General features: G+C 34.2%; 2 protein-coding genes across 4 annotated transcripts; one reads left to right on the top strand and one right to left on the bottom strand.

The window, feature by feature from the left end:
- Window positions 1–343: 343 nt before the first annotated feature.
- Window positions 344–9,372, bottom strand: LOC128989503 (inositol polyphosphate multikinase-like). Its single transcript, XM_054411398.1, has 6 exons — window positions 9,041–9,372; window positions 4,318–4,442; window positions 2,938–3,114; window positions 2,200–2,324; window positions 1,397–1,532; window positions 344–636 (listed from the first exon to the last, which is right to left on the bottom strand). Exons 2-6 carry the CDS (start codon window positions 4,439–4,441, stop codon window positions 344–346), a joined length of 855 nt encoding a protein of 284 aa, XP_054267373.1. The 5' UTR covers window position 4,442; window positions 9,041–9,372.
- A 372-nt stretch (window positions 9,373–9,744) lies between these two features.
- Window positions 9,745–20,055, top strand: LOC128990095 (beta-1,4-N-acetylgalactosaminyltransferase bre-4-like). 3 transcript variants are annotated; one of them, XM_054412333.1, is made up of 8 exons: window positions 9,745–9,833; window positions 12,714–12,786; window positions 13,815–14,043; window positions 14,563–14,620; window positions 15,174–15,410; window positions 17,068–17,251; window positions 18,420–18,638; window positions 19,501–20,055. In XM_054412333.1, the coding sequence occupies exons 3-8, from the start codon at window positions 13,825–13,827 to the stop codon at window positions 19,631–19,633; spliced, it is 1,050 nt and encodes a 349-aa protein (XP_054268308.1). In that variant the 5' UTR covers window positions 9,745–9,833; window positions 12,714–12,786; window positions 13,815–13,824; the 3' UTR covers window positions 19,634–20,055. The 3 variants fall into 3 exon arrangements, with proteins under 3 accessions (XP_054268308.1, XP_054268309.1, XP_054268310.1); XM_054412334.1 differs by having other exon boundaries at window positions 9,795–10,066; XM_054412335.1 differs by lacking the exon at window positions 9,745–9,833 and adding an exon at window positions 12,563–12,595.
- The last annotated feature ends 5,502 nt before the right edge of the window (window positions 20,056–25,557 follow it).

Below are 25,557 nucleotides of genomic sequence, written 5' to 3' on the forward strand. Positions count from 1 at the left end.
ATGGTGTCTTGCATTACGCAGTAAGGCACCAAAGGGACAAGAGCCAAGGACATGCGGAAGGGTTTCAGGCTCCTTGCAGTGTCTGCAATGGGTTCCATCCTGGCTTCGCCCTGGTACTCAAAACTACAAAAAATTAAATAAGAGTGGGGTTATGGAAATAAAAAATATACTTTCATCTGGCCACTTCCTTAAATACTATTAATTTAACATGGATCTAATGACTGTTTTCGGGTCCTATCGTCATCACAAATTTCTTATTCTGTGTCAATCAGTATCCTATTCCCTCCTCCTTTTTCGATTGTTCCAGTGCAAATTTTGTTCGTTAATAAACATCACAGTTTTGTCATAACTCGTTTAATACAGATGTAAAAATTTGTACAAATGATTCAAGACCTGTCAGATAGTTAAGGTCTGGAGAACCGTTGGCAGGCAAGACATGGGCAAAGTCTATCAGCACTACTCTCACACTAGGAGTGAGGTTTGGTTCAGCGTCGTATGTCAACAACACAGAGCTGGAGTACATGTGAAACGTCCGTTGCACTCTCCACCAGTCTAGGATTGTGGTCACTTGACGCAACATCTCCTCCGCAACGACTCTTCCACGTTCTGTCCCACTGTTGAGAAACTTCTTGAAAACTGCAACAATAGTGAGATTTGAATTGCTAAACTACATTGGGGCATCATAGCATATACAGTTTCGAGGTTAAAATGTTATTGAAAGCATTTAAAACGGATCTTACACGCAAACAATATTTGATATAATACAATGATTTACACTTTTGCATTCTGCTATTTGGTATCCAACATCACTTTCTTGTACAAATATGAATGAAATGGCTGACACTGGTTGATACTTTGATGGACACTGACAGTAACAATGTGAGAAATTAGAAAATTTTCATAAACTAGTACGTTAAGACAAAATATCAGTGCTATGCTTTATGTACTTTCTTTGTGTATCTATTAGCATAGACAAAAATAATTAAATATAGACCGTCAGCCGTGCTGTGGTTACCATAGGTTCTGGCGCACACTGCTGAGAGCGCTGTGTAGTTATTTAGCGTGATTGCTGTAACTACAAGGCGCTCCCAGCGATGTGCGCCAGAACCAATGGTAAACGCAGCACAGCTGACGGTCTATATTTAATTCTTTTTGTTTATGCTATTAATTAGCCTCTGGACTCTGTTTAAGCTTGCTAAGCTCTATTCCTCACTAAGATGCTAAGATCCTCACTAGCCATTTGAATTCACTTTAAATTAAATATATATGTATATATTTTTAAGTAAGCCTATCTTTTTTTTTGTACAAGATTACCATAGCAGGGACTGTTTCAGTACTATAAATGGGTTGACAAAGTTATTGTAAACAATATCATACATTTTTAAATTTTACTTACCATATACAATGTCATCTCTTTGAAGCCGTCTCCCATAATCCTTTCCGTACTTCTCAAAAGTACCTGTTGTGATGTTATAAACTTGAAAACCAGGAATACAAAATCCACACTGTTGTTTACATAGCTTGTACTTTGACTAAAAGAGATTAAACATTATATTAAATTTGGAATATTATCAATTTGTTGAGTTATTGATTAAATTTATTTAAATAAAATATAAAATAATATAAAACTGTAAATTCCAATTTGCATAGGCCTATACCAATAGTCAAAAGCCTATACGTAATGATAATTTGTATGCATTTTTATAAAATAAGGTATTGATTAGAAATACTTCTTTTACTTAATTTCTTTAATGCATCTACGTAGTGACGGATTTGCTTCAATTAAGTTCTAATTCATAAAACAAAATAATTTTTTTGGTAGGGATTAGGTATGATTATCGATTTCAGTGGGACGGATTATAGGCAAATACACTAGATAAACAGTCTACTGTCAAGTTTCATAATTTTTTTATTTGATTGCAAAACACTTTGGCAACAATAACAGTTGACGTTGACGGTAAGAAGTATATTATGTATGTGCATATGTCACCGTTTAGCTTATTTCTTAACTTGTTGATAAACATGTACAAACAATATTTTGGGGAACTTTATTTAGTTGCAATAATCCAAACTTATCATACGTAATTTAAAAAAAAAATGTATCTTTAATAGCATGGCTTATGCTGTTATGGAATTTTTTCCTGTGATGAAATTGTTGCAATAGTATCCTAAATTTTGTCACAGTTTATTCTCACCAACCTCCTCCCTGAGTTGTTTTTCCACGGGAGCTCCAGGCTCCCAGGTTTGTCTGCCGATCTTGACATCCATCACACAAGGTTTCTTGTAACCTCTCGTGGCATCCAAGAGTTTTAAAAACTGTGCACCTATTTGTGAAAAGTCAGTTAATATTCCATAATAATTTTACTTGTAACCTTTTTGTAGAATTTTCCGGGTTTGAGGGGCAATTGGTCAAAAGGTACAATTTCATTTGATTGAGAATCACACATGAGCTTAACTGAATTTAGGTAAGTCAGTTGTTTACTTGGGGAAAATGTGCTCATTTGCTTACACTGACATTCAGGTTGTGCAGGAGATTACCTCAGCTGTCGAGCTGTTGTTTTAAAGGTAGAGACATGCCACCATGTTGTAACATCAGGGGATGAAATTACTTCCACTAAAACTGACTAAATTTTGTGAAGGAAATGTAATATAACAATGTCTTTTTCAATAATTAAAATACATAAGTAGCAGTAAAAATGTGTAAGGCCAACCGAGCTAATGGCCAGAAATATTCTTTGGTAAACCTATACCATTGACTTTATATCTACACAGAAGTTAGTGAAACAAAAGTTAAGACACAACATGCCAAATATACGTTAAGTAATCACATTTTAACCAATAATGGCAATGGAAGAAGACACAACATGCCAAATATACGTTAAGTAATCACATTTTAACCAATAATGGCAATGGAAGAAGATCAAGGAGTTGGCTTACTTCTACCGTCAATTGACAATATGACACTTCCAAAATACTGAGGCACAAATTGTTTTAGCTGTAAAATATCATCTGTTTCATATTTTGAGAAGGTTTCATAAAATTCAATCTCCTTTCGGCCTTGTTCAGGTTTGTTCACCGGCTTCAAAACGTGACCATCCTCGTCCCTCAGCATACCTGCAAGCATACATACTATCATTGGTAATTAAATTTATTTTAAGTACCAAATTTTATTTTAGTTTAATTATTATAATACAGTAATTAATTTAGGTACAGTATGAAGCAGTATTTATCATAGTCACAGTATGTATTGAGAAGCTCTGGTACTTTGACCATAAAAAATATCGAGGCTGGAGTGCCCCAGGGCTCTGTCTTGGGCCTTTACTGTTTTTGGTAATGATAAATGACTTGAGCTCTAGTGTGCCTGCCACTGTCGTCCCGTATTCTCATAACACAAATGTTAACAAAAATTGTGGACAGGTATTGGGTGAATCTGAAAATTGTAAAAGTGTTGTTCTAAATTGGCTGTCTACAAACAAATTGGAATGAAATGCAGTGGAAACCTCACACGTGGTTTTTAGTTTGAAAGACATATGGATCATGTTGATGCCAATATTCCTAACCTAACCCTGGGTATCTTGGTGTCACTCTGGATTCCAAACTCAACTTGGTCCCATAGAAATTGGTCTTTGTACTTGCTTAGAACAGACTCAGTGGTTCACTTTCCGGACAAGGATGGTGTTAAGCAGGCATGTACTGTAACCTCTTTGAATCTCATATGAGATATGGTCTCGTAGTGTGGGGCTGCTCCTCGCCTATTGATGACATTTTGACATTTTACTAATTATAAAACGTGCTGCACATGTTATTGACTGTGTGGGGGAATATAAATATTGTATGCTCATTTATAAGGGCCTCAAAATATTTTCTGTGGTTTGTTTGTATATTTATCTTTGTTTAAATTAAATGGGCCTAAAGGCAAATTTATATCTTATTAATGTGCGGGGAGCGGTACACACATGTGGACGAGACTCGATCCAAACATCTCTTAAATATACCCAAAAATAGGCTGCATTAAACAGATGTGACAATAATTAACAATTTAACACTAAAAAAATCTCCCAGTGCCAAATAATAAACTAATACTGGTACATTACGGACATTATGCTTGAACCGATCTATATGCATACATTTCAATATAAATGCATAATATTTTTGAGAGCGTTAGTACCTATTTGAAAATGTATGCAAATTTTTTTTAAATAACCTTTACAAAAGTCATCTGTGCTTATAGACGGATAACCAAACCTGATGGATTTTTAATATTTTGTCCATTAACAACATGTTATGAAACGTAAAGAACTATAACAGAAGGCCTACCTATAGTATGGCAGCCATCGCTAAAACTATGGCCTGCTACTTGGTTTTCCAGAGGTTTTGTGTTCTTGGGATATTTTTCAAGTGCTTCTTTATTTGGACATAAATCTTGTTCTTGGGCAGCCATTCTGTAAATATTTAATAACTTACAAAAAAAGAGAAACTCCATTAAGTCAACAAAAGTAAACTTATTTATACTTACTTATTTATCTACAAAACAAAAAATGGCAGCATATAACAGTTTTGTTCACCGGTTGCTCACCGTCCCATTAAGCCAAGATAATTTTAACAAAGAATTAAACACGATAAAATACATTGCCCAAAGAAATGGGTTTAAAACCGCCATGATTGATAAACTTATCAAAAAACAATTACAGAAAAAAGCCAATAATAACAGATTAGATAGCCCAATTGACAAAACATTTTTTGTAACATCAGAGTATGGTACAAGGCTACCGAATATACCGCAAAACGAATTAAAAAAGAAAAACACTGGGGTAGCGTTTAGAACTTCCAACAAACTACAACGATTACTAAATCCATCGTCCAGTAATAATCTAGAAACAGGGGAAAAAACTGGAGTTTTCAGATTATCTTGTGATAGTTTTTATATAGGACAAACCGGCCGTGCTTTCAAAACCAGATTCAAAGAACACCTTCCAAAAGCAAAAAAATCATTTAAAATCCAAGTATGCAGCCTATCTCATTAATGAAAATCATAACTATACAAATTTCAAAACGAACATGACACCCCTACATTTTGCACAAAAGGAAGCTTCATGAACGCCATAGAAGAATACGAGATATTCAAAGCTACAAAAAGCCATAGTTATTATCTATTAAACGACAAACTAAATTTCCTGTCAAATGCATTGTATGATACTGTAATAGCTAACCAGGAACAGCTGACCGGCAAGGGACAAAGTTCACGACACCAACCTTCACCGCTGCAGTCATGACAAACCTGTCTAAGTGCGTACACACGGTTTGTAGGCCTACTATTTTTCCGTATATGTATGTTTGTAAAAATTATATTTATTTGTCGACCTCTGATGAGTGAAACGTGTTCTTGACCTGATGATGAAGCTATTATTGCTTCGAAACGCGTAGACGACAGACAGCCTTTGGATTACTCTTGCAGATCCAGGTAACATTATACCTTTTATAAACTTATTTATGATCTAAATTCTCTATATATTACTGAATCTTTTCAAATTAGGTTAATTATTCAAAGTAGAGGCATAGGAAACTATATTAATTCACCATGCATTAAACTGACATTATTACAGTCTCAGTATCATTGATTGAGATGGGAACGCCACCTAGGTGCGTATTTGAACCCAAATGTGAGTGAAGGATGAATGTAGAATGGATTGAGATGCCTTGTGTAGTTTTGTTAGGTACTGACTAAGACCAGCTGTGTCATTTTCAGAAGGGATAGTTTATTAAGAGCCCAATGACCAATAATCAAACTGGCGAGCTTACAGATATTACTAATCGTCACGATTAGTCTACTAATCGACGATTAGTTACTAACAGTCAATATCCAGCCATTGAGTCTTGATGCCATGTTTCCCCCTTATTTAAAGCTCATGACCTAATGATATGTAGTTTTCCATCCTAATCATCTTTGAGAGTAATAGGATGGGTCAGGAACAAACAATCTTCCATATTAATTCTTACACCAATTTAACAGATTTTGAAACACAAGTAACAACTTCACTTTACATATCATACTAGACTGGGTAGCTGAGTGGTTATAAAGTGCTCGCCTGACAATCAAAAGGTTGTTGGTTATAAGCCCTGAGAAGTCAGTAGCTTTTTGATGATTTGAAACTGGACCCAGCTGTCTCTGATCGTTGGGCGTTCAATATTCCTTTGAAAATGAGCTACCATTTTTGTAAGTATTTAACTTATTAAGTTTTGTCTAAAATTGTGTCACCCACTATATGAACTGTGTAACTTAAAAAGTCTGGAGTTAACGTAGGCCTATATTGTTTCGGTTCATTATTATCTAAATTTTACCTTCCTAAATCTAACCTAATTTCAAAACACTTGAGTTACAGTCACAAATTTGCATAAAACCCAACCTAACTTTCTAAATGCCTAAATAAAAACTGATTATCTGAAAACGATTCGTTCTAAACTACTTATTCGTTTGGAACTATTTCATCGAAATGAATTGAATCCATTGTGCATGGAGTCACGTTTAGAGGGTTTGTTTTACATGAAGTATTTAAACACCTGTTTGCTCTCCACATACGGACTCGTCAAAACCACCATAATACCACCCGAATCATTCAATGTACCTTTAAACTTGAAATCTTTGATTTTGTTTTTCAGACACTTACTTTAGTTATAGCCTATTCTTTCTAACTTAACCCTAGATCTGGCATTCGTCCCGTTTGGAACTTTAGAATTTGAAGTGTGAACTGACAATGTCCCAAAGGGACATGAACGATATGCTATGTTTCAAATTAATTTTGCGACCAGTAAACTCTCTTAAATTGCAATTGCAATAAAACTTGTAGGCCTAAGTTTACCATTGGAAAGAGGAGGTTCTTAGCATTAATTTTGATGTAGGTATAAGTTAAAACATTATTCAGTGATTATTATTTAGCCAAAAACAGTATTCTAAAAAATGTGATTTCAATTTGCATTCTGGCGGGAGACAAAAATTGTGCAATTGGTATAACAGCTGTTTTTATTGGCTGATGGAAAATAAAAGAATTCTCAGACAAAAACAGGAGTGGTATCATTTAAGCAACAAATTCCCTACAATTTGTAGGCTATATCTTGGAACCTCAAAACAGTCCAGTTCACTCAGTAGGCACATTATTAATAACTTAGGGGTTAAAATAACCATAATTTACTTTTTTGTTCACATTAATTATTCTATTCATGTGCTGTTACGTACTGTTTTGGTTATATGTCCTTACACATTCATTTCATTTTCTACATTAGCCTAAATTGTAAAAAAAACAGGCGACTCTTTCCATTTTTTTTTAAGGTAATCCTCATCTATTTGAATCTATATATAGGCTATAAATAAAATTTGAGTTTTGTCTGTACATAACAAAAATCCTCAGAAATTAATCAGAATTATATATTTTTTATTATTTTTACATTTTATACATTAAAGAAGCCTAAACAAGTCTTACATTACCGTATCCTTAAAAAGGAGAGAATCGATCGGGATTCAAATAGTCTTTTTGTATTCACTGGATTGGCGAAAGTGTCTTTAGCCATTAAAATATGACCTCACCATATACTTTTAAAATAAAATAACGGATGATTAAAAAAACAATTTTGTACGATTTCAGTCAAGTTTTCTCTTAATGTTTACCACATAGCCTACATCATTTATGAAATACTCATCTCTTTGGAAAATACAACATCTATGAACGAACAGCTGTTTGGATACAGATTATTTTTTCTAGCTGTTACAGTACTGGATATTATGTTTAAATTAAAATGTTGATTACAAATACTAAAACCATTTCCAATCAGGTTTTGTAAGAAAATTCAAAACCAAGTGAGATTAAAAATGTTGTGCCTTACTAACGGATTTTATTAATCCCAACGCAACAGTGCAATAAGTAATGTGTAACTTAATGTAAATTAAATTAAATTTCTAGGCATCAGTGTGTATCAAATTGTACTTGAGTTTTGATAACTGGGAAACAGACCCTGAAACAGTGCTGTATACGGAGTTTTGCCAGCATAACTTATCTGGAAAAATCATACTAAATAAGTTCCAACTGCTGTTCTGATTATAAGGAGGTTTCAACTGACTAACTTACATGATCCCGTCCGTTGAACGGGTACGGTACACAGCTACCGTAGTTTAAATATAAAATGCTTGACTGTTCCAAGTTGACTAAGTTTATGTGTTATTTACGTGCCATAGTGTTACGAGTGTTAATACTGTGAACTTATCTGTTTTTTATTTCTGTCTATTTTTTTAGTCTATTTTTTATTTAGACTCCAGGTTTTATTTTCTGACATTCATGTAGGTAGGCTACTCTTATTGAAAACACTAGGCTAATTTTTTTAATTGATATAAATATATATTTTTTTTCATTGATATCACTATAACTTAGGCCTAAGAAAATACAGTTTAGTCCTACCTAGTGACGTCTAGTGATACGTATCCATCCCAAATCCTATGTATTTTCTATCGATCGTCTATTGATACTTCCACTAGGGTCAAGTAGAGCCTCATCTTCTAACTCCTCACTGAGGAGATAATTTAAAAAGTTTCAACACGCACTCATGACTTCACCATTGTGAGTGCTGGTATTCAACTAGGGTACAGTTTCTTAACTGGGCTATGCTAATATCGATTGAAACTATCGATTCGATTAGTAAACTTTCATGCGATTTTTTCACCATCAGCAAGTTTGGTTTGTTAGGTTAGGTTATGATAAATTTTATAATAGATATGTTTAAAAATAGGCTATTGATTATTAATCAATATTTTCAATTCGATAGTTTCAATCGATATTAGCATACGGTAGCCCAGTTAAGAAACTGTACCCTTCAACTAACTAATCGCTGTGCGACTATCACTACAGGCGCTCCAAGCAAAATAGGCCTTTAGCTAGGCTATGAAGAGTTTGTAATAACCCAGCAATAATAGTTTTATGATTAAGTAAAGGTTGATAACTTTGCTTTTTTGGGGTAAGTTACCTAAGTTAAAAAGTAAAAGCCTCTACAGACATACCTGAAATAAATCTGATATGGTATCTAGGAGAATACAAGTAGCCTAGGCCTAGTTGTCCTTTTGTAAGATGAATAACGACTGGATCTATATTGAGTGTTCACAAACATAACTTGATAGGCTTGACCTTAAAATTCTTGACTTGACACTGACCTTAATAAATGATTGTGGTGGGTTGCAGAATAAAAAAAAACTAGGTTTATGTGTGATCGATCTTCATGTTGACATTTAATTAAACATGACATAAACAAACAGAAACAGCAACAGTAGAGCAGACCAGCGAGCAAACATCAACATTCAACATCAAACATCATCTGCTCATTTTTCATTTTTATTTTTGTAATTTGTTTTGCTAGAGTTTTGCTGGTCTAGTTTCCCATAATCTTTTCTGGGCTAGGCAACTGCTACGATCAAGAGTATATCCATGAAACTGTGATACTGAACTGAGGTGCTAACTTATTCAGATGTTTCCCACTCTTTGCTGAAGCGGAGGCTATTAGCATAGTCAGTGTTATTAGTTTCACCTCTTAAATCTATGTGATTTAAAGTTTAGTATCTTAACTTCATTATTCAGAATACAAACCTCTTGCGGAGATTTATAATCAATGGTTCCATGGAGCTGTGAGTGTAGAGCCAGCCAAAGCTAAGAAAAAGAAATAAACACTCACCTCCACCTCCTCACACACACTCTTTACAGGAGATTGGAATGACAGACGACAAGACGAAATACATGCATGAGACAAAACAGAAGTCAGAACTACCTTCACACTTCAAGGAAACCTAATATAACACTGTTGTACGCACTTTATTACTTACTTTAGTTTTAGTTTAGCCTAACATGTTCCAAGAGAATTATTAGGGTGTGAATTAACAGAAAAAATACCTAGTACAGTAGATTTGTTCAGTTTATTTGTCTATAAGCATTAGGCCTAAATTGAGATTATATATTTTTCTAGTGAAATTGGAAGGCACTCAATCAATTTTAACACCTTTAAATTGTACACTGAATCTAGATATGCGAGTACTTAGGTAAGTGATAAGTTACAAAAAATTACTGTTCTGTTTAAGACACGGCTTAATATAGGTTAACATTTCAATATTTTCTGTGGAATAGGCTAACTTACCTCTTTAAAAGTTAAATTTGTAAGGCCTATCCTAGATCATCGAACTTATTATCCCTTCGTCTGTTGCACCTATTTTTTAATGTGACTTGTCACTACCGGTACATTGGTATCCATCAGATAACTTAACTTAGCCTACATTTTTCCTTAAACATTTTTTTGGGTAATTACCGTAGTTGATACTTATGTCTACAACATGATATCATGTAATTTTTAGTTGTCTACTTACAGTATTTTTCATGCTGAATCCAAAAATGCAATCAGTTTTTGTCGGAGAGATTCCTAACTTAAGTAAGTGGTTGTACAGTTAATATTTAATATAATCAGTTGGGGTACATTTGAACAACATGCTTACCAGAGGAAAACATGGTGTTCAAATGTACAATCCTGTCCAAATCCACCCCACACTTGGCACCATCTTACAAAAAGTTAAATTATGTTTTCTTGAATTGTAATTTATCAATGTGAAGTGCATAATTGTATCAAAATATGTATAAGCCATAAGGTAAATGGATCAAACTTATCTGTAATGTAGTTTTTCTGCTGCTAAAAAAGTTTTCTTGTGGCGCTCTAAAACTTCTTTTCCCAACAACAAACTAAGAACTGGTCAGAAAATGGAGGAAGATGAATGCAACCTATTGTCCTATTTGAGGGCTACATTTTACAGCTGGTTAATGGCCTGCGAGTATAAAAATGACGGCAAATTTAAACCGTTCAAATGTGCCCCATGTTCAAATGTGCCCCACACTCCCCATCAGTACCGCTCTAATAACCTTAGATTCGTAATTTTAACCTTCGTTTTACGGCCACTTAGGAATCTCTCCGACAAAAACTGATTGCATTTTTGGATTCAGCGTGAAAAAAACTGTAAGTAGACATCTAAAAATTACAGGATGTCACGTTGTAGATATATAATTTTTTGTAATAGGTACTTTTGTCATAAATAGGCTATATTTTCCCCCTAAATTTTGTTTACTTTAACAACCCTTTAGGGCCGACCTATAGATTTCATACATATTTCACAGGGTCTAAGCATTTCTCAATTTAAAAAAAATTTCAGACCATAAGTGTTTCCATTAGATACAGTGTGACCATGCCCGTCACACTGTATGTTAAATTAAATTCAATGGTTTCTTTGAAATATACTTGATACTTGATACTTGATACTTGGTTACTTCATCTTTGACCAACAAAGTTGGATAGATTGCGTCTTATTTACATTAAAAACATTTAAACACAAAACATATATATACAACTAAGCAACAATGGCGGGTATGGCGGTATTATTTACAAAAACCAGAGGCTCGTCAAAGATTTCTTGCCAGGAGTAAAGCGGTCTACTAAGCAAACTCTGGCGTAGCGTCAACTTGAATCTCTTTTTGTCAAGAGCACGAACTCCTATCGGCAGTGTATTGAAAAGCCGAATAGCAAGTGATGGGTAGGAGTTAAGAGTGTGACTGAGTCGGCAGCGGGGCAGGTCAAGATCACATGCTCTGCGCGTCCCATAATCATGCTGTACGCTTCTAGTTATGAAGGATGGTTCATTTTCTTTCAGGAGGGCTAGGATGTTAAGCACGTATTGGCTGTGAATGGTCAGGATGCCAAGCTCCTTGAAAATAGGCCGACAATGGTCAGTTGAACTTGACGATGTTATTATACGTACGGCCTTCTTTTGAAGTAGCAGCAGACTTTGGGTAGCGGGGCTATGTCCCCACACAGCCAGTCCATAGTTTATGTGGCTATGGAAGAGAGAGTGGTAGACCATTAGCAGATAGGGACGAGTGATCTGGTACTTTAGTTTTCGTACAAGGAATAGAATTCTGCTCAATCTAACGCATACCTTCTCAATATGCTGACTCCAATTGATCTTTGAGTCAATCCAAAAGCCAAGAAGTTTGACTGCCTCATCGTCATTACCTTTCTTCAGAGTGCAGGTGATGGCTTGGGTTTTCTCATCATTGAGTTTTAGCCGGTTTCTTGCAAACCACTCCTTGGTTTCCTCAAGCAAGTAGGATGCCTCAGCCTTCAGATCGGTAAGGTCACTGTGCCTCGTTAACAACGTAGTGTCGTCTGCAAAAAGAAGTGTGCGTCTGTTGAAAGATAGGTCATTAATCATGATGACAAACAGGATGGGTCCTAGCACAGATCCTTGGGGCACACCATGGTGAAGGTCTTTGATTTGAGAGGAGGCTCCTTGTAATGACACAAACATAACATAGATCACATAAAAACGAGACCGGTCCCGTTTTTATTTTGAGATAACTTTTCGGTAGATACATCACAAAATAAAACCAGGACAGTCGCACTGTATCTATCAGATACAACGGAGCAAAACAAGGCATTTGTGCACAGGACAACGCTAAGCTAACAGCGATACTGATAAGTGTGTGGGGAGGGGAGGAATCAGCACAGTGGCCAAGACCAGTTTGAACTCTTGGTAAATATGATGGAGACGTTAACTTTTTACTGATTAACTTACACCTATGTTAAAATATTATTCCCCATCCAAGGCCTTGTTATTTTTCTAATTAGTTCACTTACTCGCTTTATTTCAGGTAAATGTCAGCACTCTAGGCGATATCATGGAAAATAAATATTCAGTTTCTGAGTTACTGCAATAAGGAGATGGTAAGTTTTGACATAGGCCTAGTTACAAGTTTATATGGTAGGACCCAAATACAATAACTTAATCCCCTGATCAACAGAAATGGGGAGGGCAGAAAATCTCTTTTTTTGTTAGTTCATGATTGGAATTTAAAGGCTATTTTGGTTAAAAGAGATTGAAAACAACAGTAATTTTTTAGGTTATTTTAATAACTGCCGTCTAAATTATCTTTATAAAATCTACTAAGCTTATTGTATAGGCCTACCCATAAATCAATTTCTTTAAATAACCAACAATCATTTTCTGAACTTTATCGTCACCGATTCTGCAAGCTGCCTTATATTTCTAAATACAGTTGAACCTCTATAAGACAAATTTCAAGGGGTACGGCAAAAATTCGTACTATAGAGGTAGTCTTAATAAAGAGGGTCGTTTTATCAAGGTTTAATGCTGCTGTTATTCTTATAGAGGTTTCTCCTTGCTCTAAGGTTTCTCCAAACAATGACTGAGAAAGGAGGAGGGATGGGTGGGGGTTTCATGTTGAGACAAGCTTCTGTTTGTTTTGAAAACTACATACTATAGAGGTTAAGATTATGAGAAATTTGTCTTATAGAGGTCACGTTCGTCTTTTAGAGGTTTTGTGCTAAGAATATTCGTTGTATAGAGGTTAATCAGTCCTAGCCCATGTCACAAACAAATTCGTCTTATGGAGGTTTTTAACTTAATTACTACGTAGTATAGAGGTGTTTTTAGCATTGACCTATATGAAAGTTTCAAGGGGATTAAAAAAAATTTGTCTTATCGAGGAATTTGTTTTATTGAGGTTCGTACTACAAACAAGGTTCGACTGTACATTTTTTCCTAATTGAAATGACGACCATTCAAAGGTAGGTATTTTATTCAAGCAAAGTATGAATGAAGCAGTAAAATAAAACCAAGCAATAAAAGAATATTGCCTAATAAAACGACTAATTGCCTTACAAATAAAAATTGTAGCATTATGGCTATTCTCCTATATTAAATGAGTTACTTTCAAGTCAAACGTTTGCAGGATCTGCAAGATGAGTTTAGCTTCTCCTAGAGCGGTAAAGGCGTTAGCTTTGGTGGTCGTGGTGCTGATAGTACTGCAGTACACGTATACAACGTTCTTTGAATCTCGTTGGATCGAACCTCTCTTCATATTCAACTCGTCTCTGTTGGGGAAGAATCACATCTACGTGTTCCCTGGACACATGATAAACAACAGTGACAAATCCAATGCAAATTCCTCAGAAACTCAGGTTGGTTTTAGGTTTTCATTTAAAGTGTGAAACCGTTTGTATGAATCGGTGAATCTATTACCTTTGAGTCAGGACATTGAACTAATCTGAATTAAGCTACTTTATCAGTTAAAATATGTAATAGGGTTAGTGTTGTTACATGGGAGATATACCAGTACCATTAAATGTTGATTAGAAATTACTCTAACATCCTTGCTACAAAATTATGTTGATATGTTGATGCTAACTAAATCACGTTAATACTAACGTTAACTATTTGAAAGAGTAGGTGTTCTTGGTAAGGCCTCTAGGCCAGTAGGCGTATAGGTTTGATTTTGATAGGAAGAGAAGGCTTACCTGTAGGCCTACTGTGAGTACGGTAAGTCTTCTAAATAGGAAAAAACACATTATAATCACACAAAATTAAAATATTTCACTTGTTACTTATTACATTTTCAATCAGAAAGAAAGAAGGGAAGATTGCAATAGTTGTGTAGGATGTTAGATGAATTGTCTATTGAAAAATGTAATTTTTTTCAGGTTTTATATGATCACAAGGGACCACTGCCACTTTGTCCACCAGTGCCTCCTAATTTAGGTAAGTGTATGCCAACCAACAGGGAATTTCAACATACTTTCAATCAAAAAACATTTCTCCAAGCCTTCGCCAAAGCAAACTTGTATAAATGTAGCTAGTTAGCATATGTCACATCAACTACCACAGTAAAAAATTATAAAAGAAAAAATAATTTAAACTGTAGCCCTAGCATAATCTAATCTGTGAGTCAACTATGTTCTTTCATTGGCTACAGCAGGTGCTTAAAGAAGGGTCTACTTCAATAGGTATCCAAAAAATTGTGTCAATTAGGATGTCAAGTAGGAAAAGTAGTGCTACAGAAAAAGAAAACTTCCCCCACCATTTTCTCACTCTAAATACGTACATTAATAAGATCTAACAGTAATTCTTTAGACAAATGAACAATATATCAGAGATGGCAGTGGAACAGGGTTTTAATGTGCTTCCCACACTCCACTCTAAGTACCTAATTCAACCTATAACGAGTAATTTTTAAATTAATTTTAGGACTTGAAGAAAAAGATTTTTTTCTCATCAGTAAAGAGTCAAGACCGTAAAAACGTGAATGTTGCAGTTGGTCCGATGAAAGTGATTAAGGACATAGTTCCCGCTGAGGACATTGCTCGTCTGTTCCCGGACCTCCAGCCTGGTGGACAGTGGCAGCCCCGGAACTGCACGGCTCGTGACCACGTAGCCATTATTGTGCCGTACCGTAACCGCGAGGCACATCTGTATATACTTCTGCGCAACCTACATCCTATGCTGCAGAGGCAACAAATCGACTACGGGATATTCATCATTGAGCAAGCAGGTGGGTGATGCACAAAATACATCAGTCAACAAAAGATGAGCAAAATTTCATGGATTAGTCGGGATGGACAGGATTGAACTATGAGTTTGGGATGGGATTTTTTTTCTTCCTAATTTTCGATACGGGACGGGACAGGATTTTTTTTATACGTGCAAAAAAGGCATACGAAAAAATTATGAGTAACTTAAACATCATTGCGGATATAAAAATAATAAATAAAAAAAATTGTTTGCCTATGTGGGACTGATCTACAAAACTAACATTATTGGGTAAATTACACAGATACTGTATTGCAAAAACCTTTGACTAAAAAATTTCAGATTTTGTGCAATGTAACTGTGAAACATTAATCTCAATATAAAATGTCCACAACTGACCACGAACGGGTATCCAAACAGACTATCACTGCATTTTTTTAAACTGTAGAGTTTAAGGCCCGCTATTGCGGCACAATCGTCATGCCCACGGTCACGGCGCCATAGTGAACTTGTCTCGCAGTCACTTTGTCTTTGTCAACATGACTCAATTACGCGGCCCCATCGTGAACTTGTCTTATGGTTATGGTGCCATTGTCAGCATGTCCCGAGTTCGCGGCAACATCGTCGACATTTCTCGTGCGCACGGCACCATGGTTGACATGTCCTGTGTTCATGGCACCATCTTCGACATGAATCGTGGTCTTGGCACTTGTCTCGCAACCCTGGAGACATAATCATTGTCAGTCGCCATACCGACGACCAGATCAAATCCCGTCATGAGAAAATCCCGATTCACATGTAATCCTATTCCGATGATGGAAGAAATTTTCACCGAAATTTTCAGACCTTTCCATCTACATTAGCCTTACTGTTACTTTTCAACTTACAATGGTCTACTTGTGTTGGTTGTATCAGCCACATACTAAAGATTAATTTTATTTACAAATCGTTGTAGAGTTTGTTCATCTGGATAGATATAGTGACCTAAAATTAAATTTTTTGACTAGCAGACACTATGGGTAAGAGTAGCCAACATACTTCCTCGCTTTTCTGATATCACCCATGTATTTTCTTCTTATTGGTTAAATAGTGGACTTTGTCCTCCGAACAAAAACATTGAGCAGTTGATGAACTAAGAGGGAATACATCATACTGGGTGATGTGGAGAAAACGAGGAAGTCATCCATTATGTTGGCTAACATTGCCCATTGCATCTGCTAGTCACATTTTTAACTGTAAGTCACAAGATCTATTCAGATGAAAAATTCTGCTAAAATTATTAGTAAAACTTATCTTTAGCATGTGGCCAATATAACCGCAAAAGTAGCAATTAGGCTAAGTATTAAACTGTACTTATCTTTTGTGAACACCCTGGACATGTTAATACTCCAGAGGAAACAACATTCTTAAGCAAACAAGATTTAGCCAGTCAATGGCTCAGTCGGTAGCGCCATGGATGTCCGGCCCAAGACAGCGATGTCCTGAGTTCATATCCTGGTACCTCTCAGTTCTTGGTACAGGCCTCTGTGGCCCATGTGGACGGGCAAATGCAAGGTAGAAGAGCCCGCCAACCTCTTAAAAAAAATATATATATATCTAGTACGATTATTTCTAATTTTTGTTTACTATTCCATACACAATCGAATCTTAATTGAAACTGTAATTTCGCTCTTTTGCAGGAGAAGGGCCATTCAACCGAGCAATGCTGTTCAATGTCGGGTTTTTGGAAGCTCTTAAGGTCCGAGACTTTGATTGTTTCATATTTCACGACGTTGATCTCATTCCTGAAGACGATAGAAATTTTTATACATGTCCAGAGCAACCTCGTCACATGTCCGTAGCTGTTGATGTTTTTAGTTACAAGTAAGTAAATTTTCTCTTTTGTAAAATCGAATAGTAGGTTACCCCCATAACAAGTATGCAGTTAAGCCTGCAGCACATTGAAAGTTCTTGTTGGATGAACACTCCAACTATGTACTTGTCTTGTATGAATAAAGATATTTTAATTTGATTTAATTTGAAACAAACATAGTAAAGCATCCTATCTTTTAAAGTAAAGATTTTTTAATTTTGGAATGTAAAATAAAAAAATTGTATTAGTTTCGTTGTTAAACATAAACACAGTTTTATTTGTAACTACATATCATATTTTAATTAGGGACATTAGTTATAAGATTTGGCTCTATTCAATGTATTCATTTAAATACCAAAAATGAATAAAGATTATTTGATTTGAGTAAAGACCCTTTGTCAGTGGCATTTTGTAACAAAGGTTGACTGTAAAAACATAAGAGGAAAAACAGCTCAAATCCTCTACATTCTTGTTGATACATTGGGTTTAAACCTTTCACTATTTCAATGAAAACTGAGATGCCAACAATTAGATTTGCAAAATACCTAACTCTCTAACATTCTCTTTTTACAATTCTACTTATCACGACACTGCCGCCACTGACACTGCTGCTTACTGAAAATCTGTCAAGTTTCTCACAATTTGGGGTTTCCAGTTATCTTAAGACTCTTTAGACTTAATTCCCTTTGGTATTTAGATGTTATTATTTAATTTACTTTGTTTTTTCTTAGACAATCTTATTGTATAAATTGTTTTGTTATTATCATGGACAATTGGTCTGTTCCTTGATCTGAGGCAGTGATGTACTGTGGTATGAATCACATGTACTAAGCTAGACAATGGCGAATACAGTGATAAAGTAGTATTTACTTGAACCAGCAATGTCTGGCTTATTACAAGCGTAATTGATCTCAAGACGTTCCCATTTTCGGCAAAAGTTTTCCTAGTATTCATATTAGTAGAGGTTTAACTTAAAGTGATAAGTTTCTGCGCTCCAGATTTCTGTTCTCATATCGTCTCCTTGGACCTACACCACTCACTAACATCTCTTCACCTTCCTTTCAAGCCCAGTAACCCACGGATACATGCACTGCCTCTGAGAAATGATGGGTCAGTGGCAATATTAAAATTTACATATTCAATACTCCGACTAAACATTTCATGTAAAACAATTTACAGGTTGCCTTATGCAGATCTGTTTGGGGGAGTGAGTGCCATGACCAGGGAACAGTTTGAACAAGTGAATGGCTTCAGCAACATGTTCTGGGGATGGGGAGGAGAGGACGACGACATGTCGTCACGTCTGAGGAACTCCGGGCTGCACATATCCCGCTACCCTAACAACATAGCACGCTACACCATGCTCACTCACCGCAAGGAGAAAGCCAACCCCAAGAGGTGAATGTCGTGATGTAAATCAGTTTTTTTTTTACTTGGTTTTTATAGGGAAGAGCAATACTACACTTTTAGTTTGGAGCAGGACAGGATTTTATGTTCCAGATTTTTTTGGATGGGAGTGGGACAAAATTTTCTCCCCTGGGAAATTAGCTTTAGTAATCATAAATTGTATAAACACCCATCACAATTTCATAATGACTATAATTCATGATCATCAATTGAATTACCTGCCATAGTGACGAAATCTTGAGCAGTTCTGGCAGTCAGGTAGACATATATCATCATCACCTGCAATTTACCTTGTGACATCTCTCAAAGAAAAACCTAATCATCGTCACTCGCGGCGTGGCAAAATTGCTGACAATTGGAACGAATCTCATCCTAAGAAAATTTTAATGCCTTCCCGAAGATTGCAAATATATTTTTACAAAAAATTGACTGACATTTCATGACTTGTCGATCCCTAGTATTTTGTACAAGCTTGAAATCGCCTATGTAAGTAACTACACATATTTTTATTCCAAAGAGTTAACAAGGGAGGCAATACTCAGTGTCGAGCAGATCTGATTTCTCGGTAACCAATATTTTTATGGTAAAAAAGTATACTAGTTGGTAGTGTCTAAAAGCTATTTTTGAGACTCAAAGTGTTAAAACAATACAGTAAGTATTTAATCAAAATAGGCTATCCTCTTGCGGGACTTCGGTCCCTGACGTTCTGGGTTCAAATCCCGCCAATCACAAATAAAATTTATTAAAGAGATAATGCCACAACCGCCGTGGCCTAGCCTGAAGTAATGTATACAATTTTTAAAATTTCCCTATTTTCTTCCATACTTTATTTTCTTTTCCCTTACTCTAACAGGTACGAGAAGCTGTACAACAGCCACAAACGCATGAGTGTGGACGGCATCAACAGCATCCAGTATAAGAGGCTTTCCCTCAAGTTTGGGAAATTATTCACCTGGGTGTTGGTAGAACTGGCTGGCGGCAGCTGATGGTCGGCCTGGGCTCGTCTTTGGGCCCCGCAGCATCTACTGTGATATTCCTCCACACTACGTAATACGTGATATCGATTAGTCGTTTGCAGGTATCATGCAGTGTTTCAGTTTCCGACATTGATAATAAGGCTTTAGAGTTTGGTAGCTTCAAAAGGAAATATTGGTTGTTGAAAAGTGAAGTATTTCTTTGAATTGTTAGTTAGTATTTTAAATATTGAGACTTAACTGGAGGTAAAGTGATTTTATACGTGACGTTTTGTCGACTTCTTAGTTTTAGTTTTTTTTTTTTTTACTGAGAAACTTTATTTTTATGGTTCAGTTGATTAAACTTAAGTTTTTACAATGTTGTAACTTACAAGTTACTATTGGATCAAGCAATTCACATGACATGTTTAATTATTTTTTTCAGGGTTTTTAGGAGTACAGGATCTATTGAATAAGTTATAGTGTATTTTAGGTATCTTTTACTGAATTTAATTCATGATAAATAAGATAGGTAAACATAATGGCAAGACTCAGTGGCGGTCCCAGAGGGGGGGGATGGGAGGGATATATTCCCCCCGAAATATTTTATATTTAATTAGCTAACTTAAATACTATTAGCTTGAGCATATTTTAGAGCTCATATGCGTATAAAAATAAGTTTTTAGGCTTTAAATTTCAAATTTTTTCCAGGGGGGTTCTCCTTTCTGGGGGATATTCCATACCCCCAGGTGATCATCCCCCCCCCCTCCCTAAATGTAATCCTGGGACCGCCACTGGCAAGACTCGAGTGGAGCATATGAGTTACCAACACTTCTATCTAAGGAAAATATTGATTTTTGCCCTTGGTCTATATTAATACTACAACTTGAAACAAATTACACAAAAATTAAATTACAATTTTTTAAATCTTGTGAGCTTTTCAGATTGTTAAATAGTTTTGCTTTAACCCCTTAATGATTTATGTTTTCTCGATTATTATCGAATAACTTTGTAAATCTTACAGCACTGCAAAAAATTAAAAGAGTTCATGAAATTTGTAGATATGAGATATATTTGCAACTAAGGTAATGAATACTTGATAAAGTATTTATATTTAATACAAATTAAATGATTAAATATTTACGTATAACTTACGTATAAACTAAAGCAGCAATTTTGTTTACGGATTTTAAAAATAAAAGCTAGTTATTTTTGTCTAGAAATGATTGTTTGTTTTACTTTATGTAGGGTATAGCTTTTTTCTTATATTGAGCTTACTGTTCTTATTTTTTACATATTTAGCGTTCTTTTTGCCATTTTAGTTTAAGTTTTTCATGACATAACTAGTCTTTCTTTAGAAAATTTGCACAAAAAATGCATCTTTAAGCTCAAGAAAGAGTTGGGTAACATTGCCACTTTTAAGTGTGATTTAAAAACTAGTCATTTGACTGTTATGTTAGGGGAGGGTTAAAATTTTAAGGCTAACGGCAACAGTTATTCAAGACATTATGAAATAATTTTATCGGCAAATTTCTATTGAGTATACCAATAATAACGTAATTATTGGGCCTATTAAAAGTTTTCTAAAATAGAAAACGCCACACCAAAAACATTTATCAGAACTGTATAAATATTTTAGAGATTACTTCTTAACTGAAAAATGTATTAAATACAGTAGAACTCTTAATTATTGGAATCAATTGGTACCATACCACATTGGGATCTTTATTAAAATTTGGGGTATTTAATTGAATGTAGGCAGAGTCGAGCCGAGCTTCTATCATCGCAGGTGTCTGCAAATATTTCACGATCAAAATGATCACCCTTTTGCTGCGATTGTGTAGACGATCATGATGTTTCTGTGACCGCAGGAGGTGTTCAGGATTTTGCCATGATCACGGCTTCTACTTTCTTAATTAACAACTTTTATTCTTGGAGATGTTTTTTTTAGTTTTAAGTGAAACGCAAGCTTAAATGGTTTTAACTCTTTCCTACTTCGAGTTCTACCAGTCATGAAATCTATTGATTCCTCGATTCAATGTTAAGTTAGTTTTGTAACTAATTATATTACAACAGGTAAAACTTTGTTTTTAGTTAGTGTGATACAAATGTTATTTTATGTGCAATCTTAGGACAAATTTTACTCATATTTGTAAGATATTTTTGTTTGTAGGATTGTTGAATTGAATTAACACAAAGAAGCAGACTTAAATGATCTGATTGTTTCTTGTGTGTATAATTATCTGTTTGCTGTAATACATGATGTTTACACTTGTCTGAATTTTGTTTAAAATGTTGTGTTAGTTTCTGCTACTTATTCTAGTTTGAGTGCCTGGGACTTTCTAATGACAATTTCTTCATTATTCATACCATTAAACATTCAACTCCTTGTCCCTCCCCCTTCTACCAGAATTCTTTGTCGCATTCTCGTCTACTCAAGTTGTAAATATTATTTATATCACTGCTCATTGTATTATTTTTATGAGCATTTTAAGTATTGAACAAGGTCGGTAAACAAAACACAAAATATAATTTTTCCATAAATTTGTTCGTCCATGTGCTGTGTATTGTATTAACTTTGTTTGGATCTTGTTCTATAGCAAGGGGTCATTGAATATCTAGGGATGTAAGGTGTTAAACGTTAACTGAGGATTTTTGTATGTTAGTGGTATATCTTTTTATTTGTAAGCTACGTTTTTTTCTCATTCAAACTTATAAAAGACTGTGATTCTTATATTTTAAGGGTTCTCATAATTAATGAGTTATTGTGTAGAAATATGTTTAATCAGATAAAAACACAATACCAAAAATTTTCTTATCTGTATCTTTTACTTTTTTTCTCATTAAATTACACAATAGAAGTTTTTATGTAAGCTACATTTTGAAAAAAAATATATGGATAGTTATTCACAGTACTAAATGTTTAATTTGTAATAGAATTTAAGTTTACAAAATTGTAAAATACTTAGTGCAGGATATTAGACATTATTATCAGGCAGGCTGCAATTTTTTTTCTTTGTGAAGAGCACCAAAGGGGGTGCAGTAGAACTCCAGACTATCCCAATCTTTCTGTAATAAATTCAGATAATCGGCTAATCGGACTGTTGGGAGTTCCATTATACCTAGTTATTTTATATAAAGATATTATTTATTTTCTAAAGCACAATTGATTATATTATTATTGACAATATGTCAAGGTATCTTGTTTATCTCATGCTTTTCTATTGTGATAGTAGTTGAAATCTCAAGACAATTTAGTGTTTATGTTTATGCGAACACAATTTTGTTAGAGTAATATTTATGTGTATGTTGATGTTAAATTTTTTATAAAATATTTTTTAAGACTGTTGTATCTTCATTATTGTTAAGTTTGTCTTGGAATCTCAGCATTATCTTATGGATCAAAGGGACCCAAGTCAAGGAATGTCCTTTTTTCTCAAAAGTATGCATAATTATAACATAGTCCTGGTCTTGCACTGGCATTTCTACATTGTAACACATTGTTAAATCAAAACCACTTTTAGACTTAATTTTTACTGAAAACTGCATCCCCATAAAGAGATTTAACCTTAACCATTATAATAGTTTTTGTAAACGATTTCCCCTACAGGAAACTAAACTTGAGACCCGCGCTTTAGTCTTGACAATATTCTAAAACTTAACAAAATGGTCCCGGGATCAAATTCCACCAATTATCAATGGATTTGAAGGTGGAACATAAAAATAAAAACCCCTTGTGCAAGCAATTTATGTTGTTTGTGGATCCCTCCTTGTTGATCTTGTTTGCATTTACACTTATCTCAGGGTTGTTAAGGTTTCTGCTAACAAAGCTCTGTTTCTTGATACATAACAATGTAATTTAAATAGTTTTACTGAATGTTTATTTTCATCGATAAATTTATGTTCCTATGATCTGAACAAAGCCATTTTAGCTGAACTGGGTTCAACTTCAAAGTACTTATATAGCCTGTTTTTCCTATTCGACCTATGATTTATGTTTATTATTTTTTTACTATAATTTTACTGGACCTCACACAAAACAGGGTACTGTAGTATTTAGTTTAGGTTTTATATTTTTGTATCTTTTGTATATATTGTATGGCAGCGCGTTTATTTTTATCAGATCTTTATTAAGGTTTGTAAAGCTTTTATTTAAAGGCACAAAACATCTAACACAACTTTTTATTGTTATTGTTTATTTGGCGATAAATAATATGAAACATGTTTTAAGATGTTTTTGTTACACCTTTATAGGCACAAAACTCACAATAATTTATTTTTTTATTCATCAAAGACGATATAGTCAAGAGTGTCAGTAACTAAGCAATATTTGAAATGCTCGGTTATAACTTTTAAAATGAATTTATAACCAAATTACTTAAATAGATCAACCTCAGAGATATTTTTGTAGTGTTTGACAAAGTTACAGGTGATAAATGTCCTTAATTTTGAATTTACTTGTTTAAATAAAACACACACAATATTTTATCACAAGAAAATACAATGTTATAACTAGGACAACTTAAATGTATGTGGATTAGAATTTAGAAATACAAACTGATGATTTCATAATTTTTAGTATAACAATCATGACAATAAATAACTAATCTGAATCAGTTTTCCAATTGCATTAAATTTAAATCCAAGCATTAATTAAACAAAATTATTAAATAAGGCCTACTCAATGTAATTTGGTAAATGAAATTTGATATCAATAATAATATTATTAAGGAGTAAAATATAATATATTTTCTTTTTAAATTTTAAGGTAGGTCTAAATAGCTAATTTTCGAGTGATACATACGTATATGACAAAAATACAGTTCACTTCAAAAATAAAAATTGATAAAGTTTATAAATTAAGGAAGCTGTTATTGTAATTTTACTGTCATTGATGTTTTATCTTGGTATGGTATAATTTCTATATTATATGTATATGTACCAACATCCAACAGCATAACAAGTCCTACAAAATACTTCTGCAATAGTTAAATAACTAAAATATTTTTACAGTTGCAACTATCGCTCATACAAATTTTTAATGTTTAACTTGCACAAAACATAATAATTATTGCACCAACTCGGGGTTGTTCCACTTAAAAATATCTTTGTGTTAAAAAAAATTTCTGGTTACATAATTAATGGCAGGACTACTGAATTTGTCGTAAATGTAGAAATTTTAATGTTTTATCATGTTTTAATGCATTAAAAAGACAAAGTTGACTATGTGCCTTGTATTTTATGTTAAATTATAACATCCAGGGCACTTCATATCTAAAAATAAGATACAAGAAACCTACAATTCAAAAAGGCATACTTGTTATTGTTAATACTCCAAATATGTTCTAGTCTAAAGGTTTGGCTACTATAAAATAACTCCAAGACGATATATTTTAAATTTTAAAATCACAAATGAGGTCACTGACAGATTTTCTTAATTTTTTCTAACTATTTGATCAAACTTCCTGTTTTTAGAGCGAAAGTTCTCAATCTATTTTAAAAATTCAAATAATCAGTACTGCAAAAGCATATTTAAAACGCCAATACCGTAATCAAAATATATTTGGATTATTAATGTTTGCTTGTATTGTTGGCTTTTCGCACACTGAAATGAAAATGGTGAAATTTGTAGCACAAATCGCATAAGATTTTTGTAAGCAGATGAGTTTTAAAAACTGTTAACATACCACATGAATGTCATTGAACTATAGCTTGTTGTGCATAAACAATAATGTTTTTATCATTACAATCTTACTATTGTACTTACGCGTTAAGTGATACTACTCAATAGTTTATGGCAATTGTAAATATGGAGATAAAAAGTGATTGCTGATACATTGTTTTAATCAATCTATATCCTTATCTACCTAAACTTATGCCCTAAGTCCAAACCAGAGTGTGAAAATCTAGTTTTTAAAATATTCATTGCTATTAGTGTAAATCAGTGTCACAGTTTT

Source organism: Macrosteles quadrilineatus, unplaced genomic scaffold, assembly GCF_028750875.1.
Source record: "Macrosteles quadrilineatus isolate MER2022 unplaced genomic scaffold, UCM_ALF_1.0 Scaffold_3__2_contigs__length_128488019, whole genome shotgun sequence".
In the NCBI taxonomy this organism is placed as follows: Eukaryota; Metazoa; Arthropoda; class Insecta; order Hemiptera; family Cicadellidae; genus Macrosteles; species Macrosteles quadrilineatus.